The sequence below is a fragment of the Octopus sinensis genome, linkage group LG11 (assembly GCF_006345805.1).
Source record: "Octopus sinensis linkage group LG11, ASM634580v1, whole genome shotgun sequence".
Taxonomy (NCBI): Eukaryota; Metazoa; Mollusca; class Cephalopoda; order Octopoda; family Octopodidae; genus Octopus; species Octopus sinensis.
Genome location: NC_043007.1, coordinates 39,384,760 through 39,397,620, shown reverse-complemented (window position 1 = coordinate 39,397,620; position 12,861 = coordinate 39,384,760). Strand labels below are relative to the sequence as shown.

The 12,861-nt window shown below is 35.1% G+C and overlaps 1 protein-coding gene across 1 annotated transcript in view; it reads left to right on the top strand.

Moving 5' to 3' along the window:
- Nucleotides 1–11,846: 11,846 nt before the first annotated feature.
- LOC115217349 (dihydrolipoyllysine-residue succinyltransferase component of 2-oxoglutarate dehydrogenase complex, mitochondrial) overlaps nucleotides 11,847–12,861 on the top strand; it is a 174,918-nt gene continuing 173,903 nt past the window's right edge. The window contains exon 1 of the mRNA XM_029787014.2: nucleotides 11,847–11,983. Within this exon, the coding sequence (XP_029642874.1) occupies nucleotides 11,909–11,983 (75 nt within the window). The 5' untranslated portion in view covers nucleotides 11,847–11,908. The remainder of the gene's footprint in view (nucleotides 11,984–12,861) is intronic.

Below are 12,861 nucleotides of genomic sequence, written 5' to 3'. Positions count from 1 at the left end.
TGAGATATGATGATAGCCAGAAAGGGAGGGTGAAGATAGTGTATTGAGTGGAATTGTGCAGAAGTATTCTATGAATCCCTTTTGCCGAACTGTTGAGTAATGACAATTTAAACACACCAACACTAGTTGTCAAGTGGTGTGGGGGAACAAACATAAATACAAAGACAAACACACACACACACACACACACACACACACACACACACACACACACACACACACATACACATATTCTTTTATTCTTTTACTTGTCTCCGTCCATACTGGAGCACTGCCTTGAAAGGTGTTTTTTTGGTTGAACAAATCAACCCCAGAGCTTATGTTTTAGACCTAGTATTTATTCAGTCAGTCTCTTTTGCTGAATCACTAAGTTACAGGGATGTAAACCCACTAACACCAGTTAAGTAGTGATGGGGGGTGACAAACACAGACATAAACACACACAAACACACATATGTATGTGGGTGTGTATGTGTATATATGGTGGTGGTGATGATGAGAATGATGACTGCACAACCACTGAATAACTGGTTAAAAAAAACATAAGCAAACAAACAACAGAATCCTTGACCAGAATTGGATATTTATTGTATCAAATAATTTATAAATAATTGATAAACAAATGAGAAAAAATTTTTAACAGGAAAAGAAAATGCAAAATGGAACACAGTCTGGTTTAAAAGGATACAAGTTTAGCACCTTTTTCAGTACAATGTTTTTTAATTTGCTTTGATTAATTTTGAAAATAATCGAAATTTTGGAGGAATTAAAGCTGTCATGATCCTTGTATAAATAACATAGAGCAAGTGCCTTCTACTATAACTTCTGGCTGACCAACTACTTGTGAGTGAAATCTGATGAATGGAAACTGTACAGAAGCCTGTGATATATATGTATGTATGTATGTATGTATGTATGTATGTATGTATGTATGTATATGTGTGTCTGTGTGTATGTACATGTATACATACATACATATATATATACATGTTTGTGTGTGTATGTATATATACATATATATATATATATACATATATATATATATATATATACACACACACGTATATATGTGAGTGTCTATATATATGTGTGTGTGTGTGTGTGTGTGTGTATTTATGTGGATATATATGAATCTATGCATGTGTGTCTGCATGCATATATTTGTATTCACAAGATTTCACTTTGACATCACTTTTGCATGATATTGTTTGTGCCTCCCTGAACCAATACTTTCAACAGCAGTTTGGCTTGCAAGAACATGGAATAATGTACGATACTTTATTTAAAAACAAGAAATGCTTTGACATTGGGAAGAGCATCCAACTGCTGAATACTACCTCAAGAACCTCTGTTCTAACCCATGTCAGCATGGAAAAAACTGATGTAAAAACAATGATAAAGGTAGTGATGATGCTGGAGAGAACATGACAATAGGTCTTTAGGAAGGTTTTGCTTTAAATATAAACATTTTAAAATAGCATGGTTTTGTTTCATAGATCTAGAGGTGATTTCAGCTGAGTCAAAATCAAAACAGTTAAAAGTAAAGCTATTTTTATATCCCATGTTCTGAAATGTTCTAAAGAACCAAGAGCCATGTTCTCCTTATTTTTGACGTGGGTACTCTTAACTTAGGTTGTTGTTAACCATTATACTTAAGTCTTTGATATCATTTATCACCATTAGAAGTTCTCCTGAGAGAAGGGGATATGACAATTTTAAATGTCTTTTTTTTTCCCTTAGTGAATGAACTCAAATTTTTATTTGCTTTACAAAATATTATTTTTTTCCCACTTTTTAAAGCACAACACAGATCAAATTGGAAAAGTTTTTTAAGTTACCAATTCCATTGATAACTTAAAGCTTAGACTCATCTGTAAGGTTAGATTGCTTCATCTGATTGATGACATCTGTGATGTCAATTACATCAATAATGAAGAGAAGTGATTTGAAAGTTGTTATTGCTGTTGATTGCTGATAGCATTAATTTAGCTGATTGATTTTTTTGTGTGTTAACTCTTTTAATTTTCCTAATGAGAGTTTTTCTCTCTCTTGGGAACCTGTATCTATTTTTGTTCATGAGTCATGATGGTGTCTAGTCCAAGCATATGTTATTAACTGTATCTTCAAAAAGCCGCAAAGATGCCTTAGAAGTAAGAGGAAACGAATATGCAAGACTTGTTGACAAGCAAATAGGCCATATATAATTTCACTCCGGTTTGCTTTCAGCAGATCCATGTTGTCAAATAAGCATGTTGGAGTGAATGTGTTTAGTTTAACCCTTTCGATACCAACCTGCCTGAGACTACCACTAGTTCTTTCTGCTCTAAAGCGATCTAAATTGAAATCATCCATCAAAATTTTATGTGAATTTGTTCCAACAACCAGCTTAACAATGGCAAAATTATTTTACTAAAATCTTCACTATTTTAAGAATTAAATGAAACAAAGTTAGCGTATTTCAACAGAAATATGATAGTAAAAGGACAAGCCAGCAAGCTGTAGGATCATTACCACAACAAGCAAAATGTTTAGTGCCATTTTGTTAATTTTCATGTTCTGAGTTCAAATTCTGCCAGGGTCAACTTTGCCTTCCATCCTTTCAGGGTCAATAAAATAAATACCTGTTAAGACCTGATATAATGATCTGGGATAAGAAGAGAAACTGTGCACAGTTGTGGAAATTAGCTGGCCAGCATGTGTTAACATAAAGCTGAAGATCAGTGAAAAAGAGAACACCTATGCTCAACTATTGAGAAATCTGCAGTTAGTCTATCCAGATTTACAAGTTCAAGTTTATACCTGTAATTATTGCGGCCCTGGGATCTGTAACACACTGCCTAAATACCAATCTTGAGAAATTAGACTTCTCAAAACCAGAAAGAAGAAAGCTAATTCGAAGACTATAGATCCAATCAATCACTGGAACAATAAAAATCTGTAAACCTTTCCAGAAATTTATCATTTAAATATATATGTGCATGTCTGGATATGCAACTATATGCACAAAAATACATATATAAAACATACAAATCTGCACATACATACATACATACAAATAAAAATACCCTGTTGTTGATATTGAAATTCCAATGAAGGTGCCTTGGATCTAGGTTAAAAACCGGTTCTTTCTCTGTTGGCAAGGAATCCTGAAATAAACTGAATAATGGCACACATTCATACATACATATATATATATATATATATATATATATCATCATCATCATCATCGTCGTTTAACGTCCGTTCTCCATGCTAGCATGGGTTGGACGGTTCGACCGGGGTTCTGGGAAGCCAGAAGGCTGCACCAGGCTCCAGTCTAATCTGGCAATGTTTCTACAGCTGGATGCCCTTCCTAACGCCAACCACTCCGTGAGTGTAGTGGGTGCTTTTTACATAAAAAAAGGAACAAAGAAGTGGACCGAAACGACGAATCGGAACGAACCTGATGCGGGACGCTGTCAGACAATAAGGTGAAAAAACCAAAAAACAAAAAACAAGAAAATGAAAAACGAAAAACAAGAAAACGAAAAACAATTACAGGACGAGCTACACAAGGACAAAACCCCCGTCATCAGCCATCGCTAGTGGAGTCAGGCATGTTTCGAAGGCATCCGTTTCTACGTCTTATTGTGATGTCCTGTACTCACGTATAATTATTTATATATGCATCTATATATACATGTAGATGTAGGTACGTACATATATGTTTGTATGTATGCATATATTTTTATTTATCACCTATATATATATATATATATATATATATTATTTAAAGAACAAGCTTATCAGTTCATTTAAATTAGTTTAATGAAGTGAAATAAGCAAGAACGAAATAAAAATAATAGTGTCTTACAGCTGTTTCTGTGATATCCAGATAATGGATCATTGTGTTTGTTATAATCCTTAAAATGCTGGATTGGTATAACGCCCACTTCGGTATACAGTATACTGAGTAAAACCAGTAAAGACACAACTATCTCTGACCACCTCCTACATACTCTCTTTACTTATAGAGACTATATTATTCCATTCATCAGATGGAAGGGGTGTACCATTATTACTAATTCCCTACATCTCTTTTAAGTGTTTCTTAGAAAGTCTCATTTTATTTAGCAATAAATTTTTTTTCACCCTACCTCCCTTCTTTGAGTTCTTTTGTTCATACAATTTAATATTTTTTGTGCTTAGCATCTATTTTCAGGAACTCTGTATGTTTTCTTTTCCTCTGACTTGTATGCCTGGATTCAATTACCAGCAGTGGCATTGGTACTTCTAACGTAACATGCAACCATTCCATCAGTTCCTCCGACTTCTTGGGTTTGCTTTCCATGAATCTCTTTTTCAGTTGGTTCCTGAGTCCCTTTTGTATGCCTATTTTGCTTTTTACACAATACATAATTTTGCCTATACATTTGGTAATTACACTATCTTTCCAACTCTGCTTTCCATTCTTGTATGCCCTCATATACACCTTTTCACCAGGACTGTAATAGCCCGAAAGCACGGGTCAAGAATTCCCTATACTGACTGGTCAGTTTCGGCTAATTCCATAGCCTCATCAGCAGGACCATTCAGCTAGACTAATTGCAGACTTAATTCTCTGTCAGTACATATTTGTTCATCATAAATATCTATAGATGATTATGCAAATTGCTAATGAGTATACAAAAGATTGATATAGACAGTCAAGTGCTACAGAATTAGCGAAAACTGGCTGATCAGTGTAAAGAATTCTCTACGGGTGTTTTCACTTGGTTACAGTACCTGTCAGTACATATGTATACAATTACATGCTTTAACTATAGCATTACAGCATTTTAACTCTTATTTCTAGCAATATAAGTTCTATCACCCTAGTGATATTTGGTGACAATTATTTACAGAGTTCGTCAAAAGTCATCCGACAGTAAACCAAAATTCCATAAATACTTGATATTCAAATTTATTTATTCATTCAAATTATGAATGTTTACAAAAAGGGCTTCAGTTTGTACAATTTTCATAATGTTTCATATGTAAATGCTTTTATTGAATTCATTCAGTTATTAAACATAAATAAATCTTGGAATTAAATGGTATATATTGTGTGTCTGTATTTATATATATATATATATATATAGACAGATAGATAAGTAGGTAGATAGATAGATAGATAGATAGATAGTTAGCAGTTGGGTGGTAAGTAGCTTGCTTACCAACCACATGGTTTCTGGTTCAGTCCCATTGAGTGACACCTTGGGCAAGTATCTTCTTCTATAGCCTCGGGTCAACCAAAGCCTTGTGAGTGGATCTGGTTGGCCGAAACTGAAAGAAGCCTGTTGTATATATATATATATATGTTCTTGTGTGTGTGTGTTTGTTCCCCTACCATCACTTGACAACCGATGTTGGTGTGTTTACATCCCCGTAACTTAGCAGTTCTGCAAAAGTGACCAATGGGATAAGTACTAGGCTTACAAAGAATACGTCTTGGGGGTCCATTTGTTTGATTAAAGGCAGTGCTCCAACAAGACTGCAGTCAAGTGACTGAAACAAGTAAAAGAATAAAAGAATATATATATATATATATATATATACATACACACAAGTAAACACATAAATGCAAAACAGAGTGGAAAAAAATAGTACTCAGGCACGCAAGGTAGAGCAATATGCTTTTATTAAAGCTGCAAGTTCTTCACAATAAGCACCAGTTGAACACTGAGGTTTATGTAATAAACACATTCCCTCACACAAACTTGCTGGTCTTGTGTCAAAATTTGATACCATTATTTTTCTATTCTCCACCTTTGCATGGCATCAACTTTAACATTATTTACATTATTTACATTTGATGGATATTTGTCCTCATCTTGTTTGTTGTTAACACAACTTTTCAGCTGATATGACCTCTAGCCTTCTTCAGGTGTCTTGGGGGAAATTTCGAACCTGGGTTCTCATTCCTAAGGTATTTTTCGATGTTATTATTATTATTATTACTGTTATTGTTATTGTTCAGGTCACTGCTTGGAATTGAACTCAGAATCTTGGGTTTAGTAGCCCGCGCTCTTAACCACTATGCCATATGCCCATAAACATATGGCGTAGTGGTTAAGAGCACGGGCTACTAACTCCAAGATTCCAAGTTCGATTCCAAGCAGTGACCTGAGCAATAACAATAACAATAATAATAATAATAATAATAATAATAATAATAATAATAATAACAACAACAACATCGAAAATTACCTTAGGAATGAGAACCCAGGTTTGAAATTTCCCCAAGACACCTGAAGAAGGCTGGAGGGTACATCAGCCAAACTGTTGTGTTAACAACAAAAAAGATGAGGACAAATATCCGTCGAATGTAAATAATGTACATAATTCCTCATCTCTTAAATATAGAAATGTATCATCTTTAACGTTTTTGTAACCATATTTCTGTTGAAATATACTGCTTTCGCTTCAATTAATTTAGAAAATAATGAAGAAGTTAGTAAAATAACTTTGAAATTATTAATAATTTGGCATTCAGATTATTCTCTCAAATATATTTTATTTATTCACATTGCTTTCACTTAATCATGTATTATTTCATGACTTTGGGATTTCTATGATATGAATGTATATTTTTAGAATGATTTTTTGTTTGGGTAGGTGTGAGAAGCCAGACCTGTTCAGTTTGAACATAAGACAGGTAGACTATTTTGGGTGCATATGGTCAGTTTAAATGCTAAAAGGTTAAGCTGATGTTTGAAGCATAATTCTGTCAAATATAATGAATATGTATTTGCATGTTTTTTCAATTAATCATGCATTATCTTGTAGCTTTGATATTTTGATGAGGTAACTGTTAATTTTTAGAAGGATATTGTACGGATGGTGTGAGAGGCCCAATCTGGCCAGTTTGAATATAGCACGGGTAGAATGTTTGGGCTAGATATGGCCTGTTTGAATATTAAAAGGTTAACATGCGTGGTAAGTAGCTTGCTTACCAACCAGATGGTTCCTGGTTCATTTCCACTGTGTGGCACCTTGGGCAAGTGTCTTCTACTATAGTCTCAGGCCAACCAAAGCCTTGTGAGTAGATTTGGTAGACAGAAACTGAAAGAAGCCCGTCGTATATATGTATATATATATATATATGTATGTGTGTGTATATGTATGTGTGTGTATATGTTTGCGTGTCTGTGTTTGTCTCCCCAGCATTGCTTGACAACCGATGATGGTGTGTTTACAGCCCCGTAACTTAGCGGTTCGGCAAAAGTGACCGATAGAATAAGTACTACGCTTACAAAGAATAAGTCCTGGGGTCGATTTGCTCGAATAAAGGCGATACTCCAGCATGGCCACAGTCAAATGACTGAAATAAGTAAAAGAGATAAAAGAGAAATAAAATGCTGATGGAAAATTTTGAATTAGATCGCCTTAACTCATTTGTTACCATATTTCTATTGAAATACGCTGCCTTTATTTTAATTAATTTTCAAAATTTATAGGCGTAGGAGTGGCTGTGTGGTAAGTAGCTTGCTTACGAACCACATGGTTCTGGGTTCAGTCCCATTGTGTGGCACCTTGGGCAAGTGTCTTCTACTATAGCTTCGGGCTGACCAAGCCTTGTGAGTGGATTTGGTAGATGGAAACTGAAAGAAGCCCATCGTATATATATATATATATATATATGTGTGTGTGTGTGTATGAGTATACGTTTGTGTATCTGTCCCGCCCATCATCGCTTGCCAACTGATGCTGGTGTGTTTACATCCCTGTAACTTAGCAGTTCAGCAAAAGAGACTGATAGAATAAGTACTAGGCTTACAAAGAATAAGTCCTGGGGTTGATTTGCTCGACTAAAGGTGGTGCTCCAGCATGGCCACAGTCAAATGACTGAAACAAGCAAAAGAGTAAAAGAGTAAAATATCATTAATCTAGTGTTTCAAACATAAATTTGCATAAAAATTTGATGGAAAGTCTATCACCTTAAAACAGGACGTTTGCACCGTACAACCAGGGATTGTCTCAGGTAAGTTGGTATCAAAAGGGTTAATATTGTGGCTTTTTGCCATCTCCTCATACCAAACAAAATTTTATATGAAATGAAGAACCCTGGTGGTCCATTACAAAATAGATTAATATTAGGTTGAGGAAAAAGTTTGTGTGCTGTGCTAAAATAAAGCTTTTTTATATATTTTTGTGGTATGTGTGTGTTCATTCAGTTCATGTCATGTTTGATGGTGACTCACTGTTGAAAAGTACCCAAGACTTGTTTGTCAAAAACGTGCTGTTTCAACAAGATGATGCAAAGCCGCATACCATCAGAAAGACCAGCAACACGATTGAAGAACTGGACAGTGTGGAAGTTCTACCACATCCAGCCTTATAGTCCAGATATTGCTTCATCAGACTACGGTCTCTTCAGATCAATGCAGCACTTTACGATTGCTTCAAAAAACTCTTCAATTTCATTGTGAATTTTACATCACTTGTACAATTTGAAAAATATTATGGCAGCATAGCCTGGGCAAGTGTGATTGTTATAGCCTCAGGCCAATTGATACTTTGTGAGAGAAATTGGGTTAACTGAAAATGTATGGAAGCCCATGAGAACTGTGACTGCAATTTTATAGCCCAGTTTTTTCTTACACTGTGTCTCAGTGATTCAGCCTGAGTACTGGATTAAGAGTGTACGATGTGTCTTGGGAATACTCAGTCACTTAAATGCTAATTCAATGAGCTTGGTTGTTCAGTTTATATATATATATATATATATCACTTATTTGATAAGTCCTAACACATGATACTCTTGATCCTTGTGTCACTCTGTTGTTTCTGTTAAATATTAATAAATTTATAAATAAATATATATATATATATATATATATATATACACATACACACACACACACATATATATATATATATATATATGTATACACACACATACACACATATACACACTCATGTTTTGAGTTCTATTTTTCCTGTTTGCACTGCCAAACCTCTCTCTCTCTCTCACTGCATGTATATATATATATATATATATATATATATATATATATACATATATATATTCATGCACATGTGTATATGAATGCATGTATATATAAGTTTCAGGCATGGCTGTGTAGTAAGAAGCTTGCTTCCCAACCACATGGTTCCCAGTTCAGTCCCACTGTGTGGCATCTTGGGCAAGCGTCTTCTACTATAGTCTTGGGCCAACCACATCCTTGTGAGTGGATTTGGTTGAGAGAAACGGAAAGAAGCCTGTCGTATATGTGTGTGTGTGTATACAAAATATGGGGGGTTTAGTTCACAGGTGATCTACACTATTAGGTACACTATGTAAGTGTTGTAATCGATTCCTAGGGCAGGATTGCACCTACTTATTTCTACAAGATCAGAAAGGTGAACTGTGAACTTTCATGCTTCTTTTTTCTTCTCTTTCTTCATCTCCTTATTCCTTTACTCCTGTCCTCTATGTTATCATTTCATTAATTTATACCCTTCTCATTTTCCATATTTGTCTCCAATGACAGAATATTCCATACTCTGGGATATCCCAGAAACAGCTGTAAGACTTTGAATTTTTTCCAATAATAATAATGAGACATTTGCCTTGCCTTAACATTTGTTGTGCTCTTTAACAATTATGCATATATGTGTGTGTGTACGTGTGTGTGTGCATGTATGTATGTATGTATGTATGTAGTATGTATGTATGTATATGTGTGTGTCTTTGTTTGTCCCCCCTCCCAAGTGTTGGTGTATTTATGTCTTTGTAACTTAGCGGTTCAGCAAAATAGACCAATAGAATAAGTACAAAGCTTAAAAAATAAGTCCAGGGTTGATTTCTTCAACTAAAAGGTTGTGCTCCAGTATGGCCACAGTCACATGACTGAAACAAGTAAAAGAATAAAAGAATATATATATATATGAGCACCGCCAGCAATTTTTTTTCCTCTGTCTTCCCTTCTCGGGATCTTTCCTTCTCCTTTGTTTCCGACGAAGAGCTCCGCTCGAAACGTTAAACCCTCCTTCTTCCCTTCTTTCCTGAGCGCCCAATAATACTTTATTTGTTCCACGTCCTCGCGTTGCTCTGTTTTTTTGTGTTTTCTTGTTTGGATTAACTTTATATACATATATATATATACATACATATAAGGAGATGTTGAAAGTTCCTGGCTTTAAAGGTATTGTGAAAGACCTGGTTAGAGACCCAACCTTCTGAGTTCTTTTATAGAGCTTAGAAAACCTGAAGGACAGCTGTAATAAACGCATGAATCCGAGAATAAAATCATAATTAACTGATCCACCTGTATTTTCTTTTACCCAAAGTCAAGAAAATTTCGCAGCCTTCTTCATGTAATATAATTTTAGTGTGGAAGAATTTATGCTTAGACATTTGCATTAATATGCATTATACAATACCACGATTGGTGTAACTATGATGATCTGATGATTCGATGAGTTAGCTTCCTTTGGTTTGTGAATATACAGGGCCGTCACTAAATGCCTGGAAACCCTGCAGTCACAGGAGGCCTCCACAGTTGAAGGGGCCCCATGTTAAGATCAAAGTACATAGATGAGTCATCTATTTAATTTGGTTAAGATGTTGAACAAGAATTAAATTATGTGAACTGAAAATTTTGAGAAATAAAATGGTAATACAGTGTACCTGCAAAAGTTCTTATAAAAATATGTCAAACATGAGTGACTGCTGGTCTCCCATAGGTTGTGCACTTGCTGGTAAGGCGACTTTCTGCCCAGACTTGTACCCCAGAGGGGCACCTTTTAGGTGCACCCATGGTCATCCGTGCCTGACAGAGTTGAGTTCATATATATATATATATTTTGGGATTGGTTTTGGGAAGGGCAAGTGTCCATTGACCATGGCCTCTAAAAGTCTTGTCCAACCTATGCCAATATGAAAAAGCAGATTTAAAAACAATATGTATGTGTGTGTGGTGTGGATGAGTATGTAGGTGCTATGTAACCAAGTGGTTAACAATTTCACTATGCAACTATTAGGTCTTGGGTTTGATTTCCCTGCATGACATTTTGACCATATAGTTGCAAAATTGGGCAGATAAAAAGAGTATGGACGTCCGTTGGGTGGCTTATGCTTGCAATCCAAAAAATAAGAATAACCTGTGTCACTCTGATTCTGCCAGAAATTACATCAAGGGTTACACGTGTCCGTGAAATGCTTATCCACTTACACGTGAATTCAGGGGCAGGTAATTCAGCTGCTCGGAAATCTGAAGCCATCGTCGGACGAGATCCACCCCCACCCTCACCTCTACCGTCATGCTTAAACATGTATGAATGTGCGCGCACGAGCACACAAATAAACTAATTAATATTTATGGCATATATGTATACAGTAATTCCTCGATTATCGCGGGCGTTACGTTCCATCCCACCCTCCGCAATAGGTGAAAATCCACGAAGTAGAAGCAGTACTATACTGTATTTTAAAATTATTTTTGTAATCTGTATATATTTATTTTATTATAAATGCAAAATAACACCACAGAGGAATCGACGTAAGCTTAAATAATAAACCGCGATAGATGAACCGCGATAGGTGAATCGCTATATGGTGAGGGATAACTGTGTACCTATATGTGTCTATATATATATATATATACACATGTGAATCGCGATATGGTGAGGGATAACTGTGTATCTATATGTGTCTATATATATATATACACATGTATTCATGAACACTATGTATGCTTCATTACAATTGTTTAAATATTTTTTTACGTCTGTCCTGCACAATCTTTTAAATTCATTTCTTTTTTCATATTTTATATATTTCTAAGCGCCTTAAATTCGTTTTTGGTTCGTTTGAGCTTCCTTACCATATAAACGTCTGATTGTAAACTCTATCAGCCGGTCAACATCTTACAATCGGGCAGCCATGCTTTCGTCTAATAGGTTGTTATCGCAGATTTCTAAGCGATTCTTCCGATCACAGATCTTTGGAAGACAAAAGGCAAGTGTGTGCATGTGACACATTAACAAAATAACCATTCATTTATTTAATTTTTTTTTCTCTCTTCCCTCTCTCTCTTTCCATGGCCTACATTAGACTAATAACAACTAGACTAACGTTACAACAATAATAGCAAATATGAGACATCGAACCTCACTACGTGGTCGCTGGACTTTGCTAGAAATAGTAGTCTAATCTCCCTTAAATGATACACCCTACTAGCTTTTATAAAAGTTGAAAAATAGGGTAAGAAAGAAGGATACCTTCGATAAGATTATCTTTAGATACAGCCGTATCTGAAACACGGTATCTCGAACCGTATGGCTACGGTTGGAGTGCTTTTAATCAAGTGTCTGCTCGATCAGAACTGACCTACAGCGAACCGGACTCGGAGGGGAAGGACAGCTTATACTAAATGGACAGATTTAAGTGTTTGCTTTATATATATATATAGAAAGATATATAACATATAAATGTAGATATAGACTCGCGCGCGCGTTTACATGACCTTGCTCACATGTCCTTTTTAATATTTTTGTCCCACCCCTACACGACTTCTGTCTATATATGAACTATTTAAATAATTACATAATTAGCATTTAGTAATTAACAAGCATATACTGATAGGAATTATTAATTGTATCATATTAAATCTATGAACATTTTATTTTCGAAGTAAATACTGTTGTTTATGTCAGGTATTCTATTTCCATTTGACGAGGTGTCCGTCCCATTTGAAGAATATTCACCAAGATACTCCACATTCTCGCTAAATAATAACAATTACAGTAATAATGTTACTAATAATAATAACTTACATAAAATTAGTTATAAAACTTTTCACTTCAACTTAGTTTTTTTTTGTTGTTGCTTTCGTT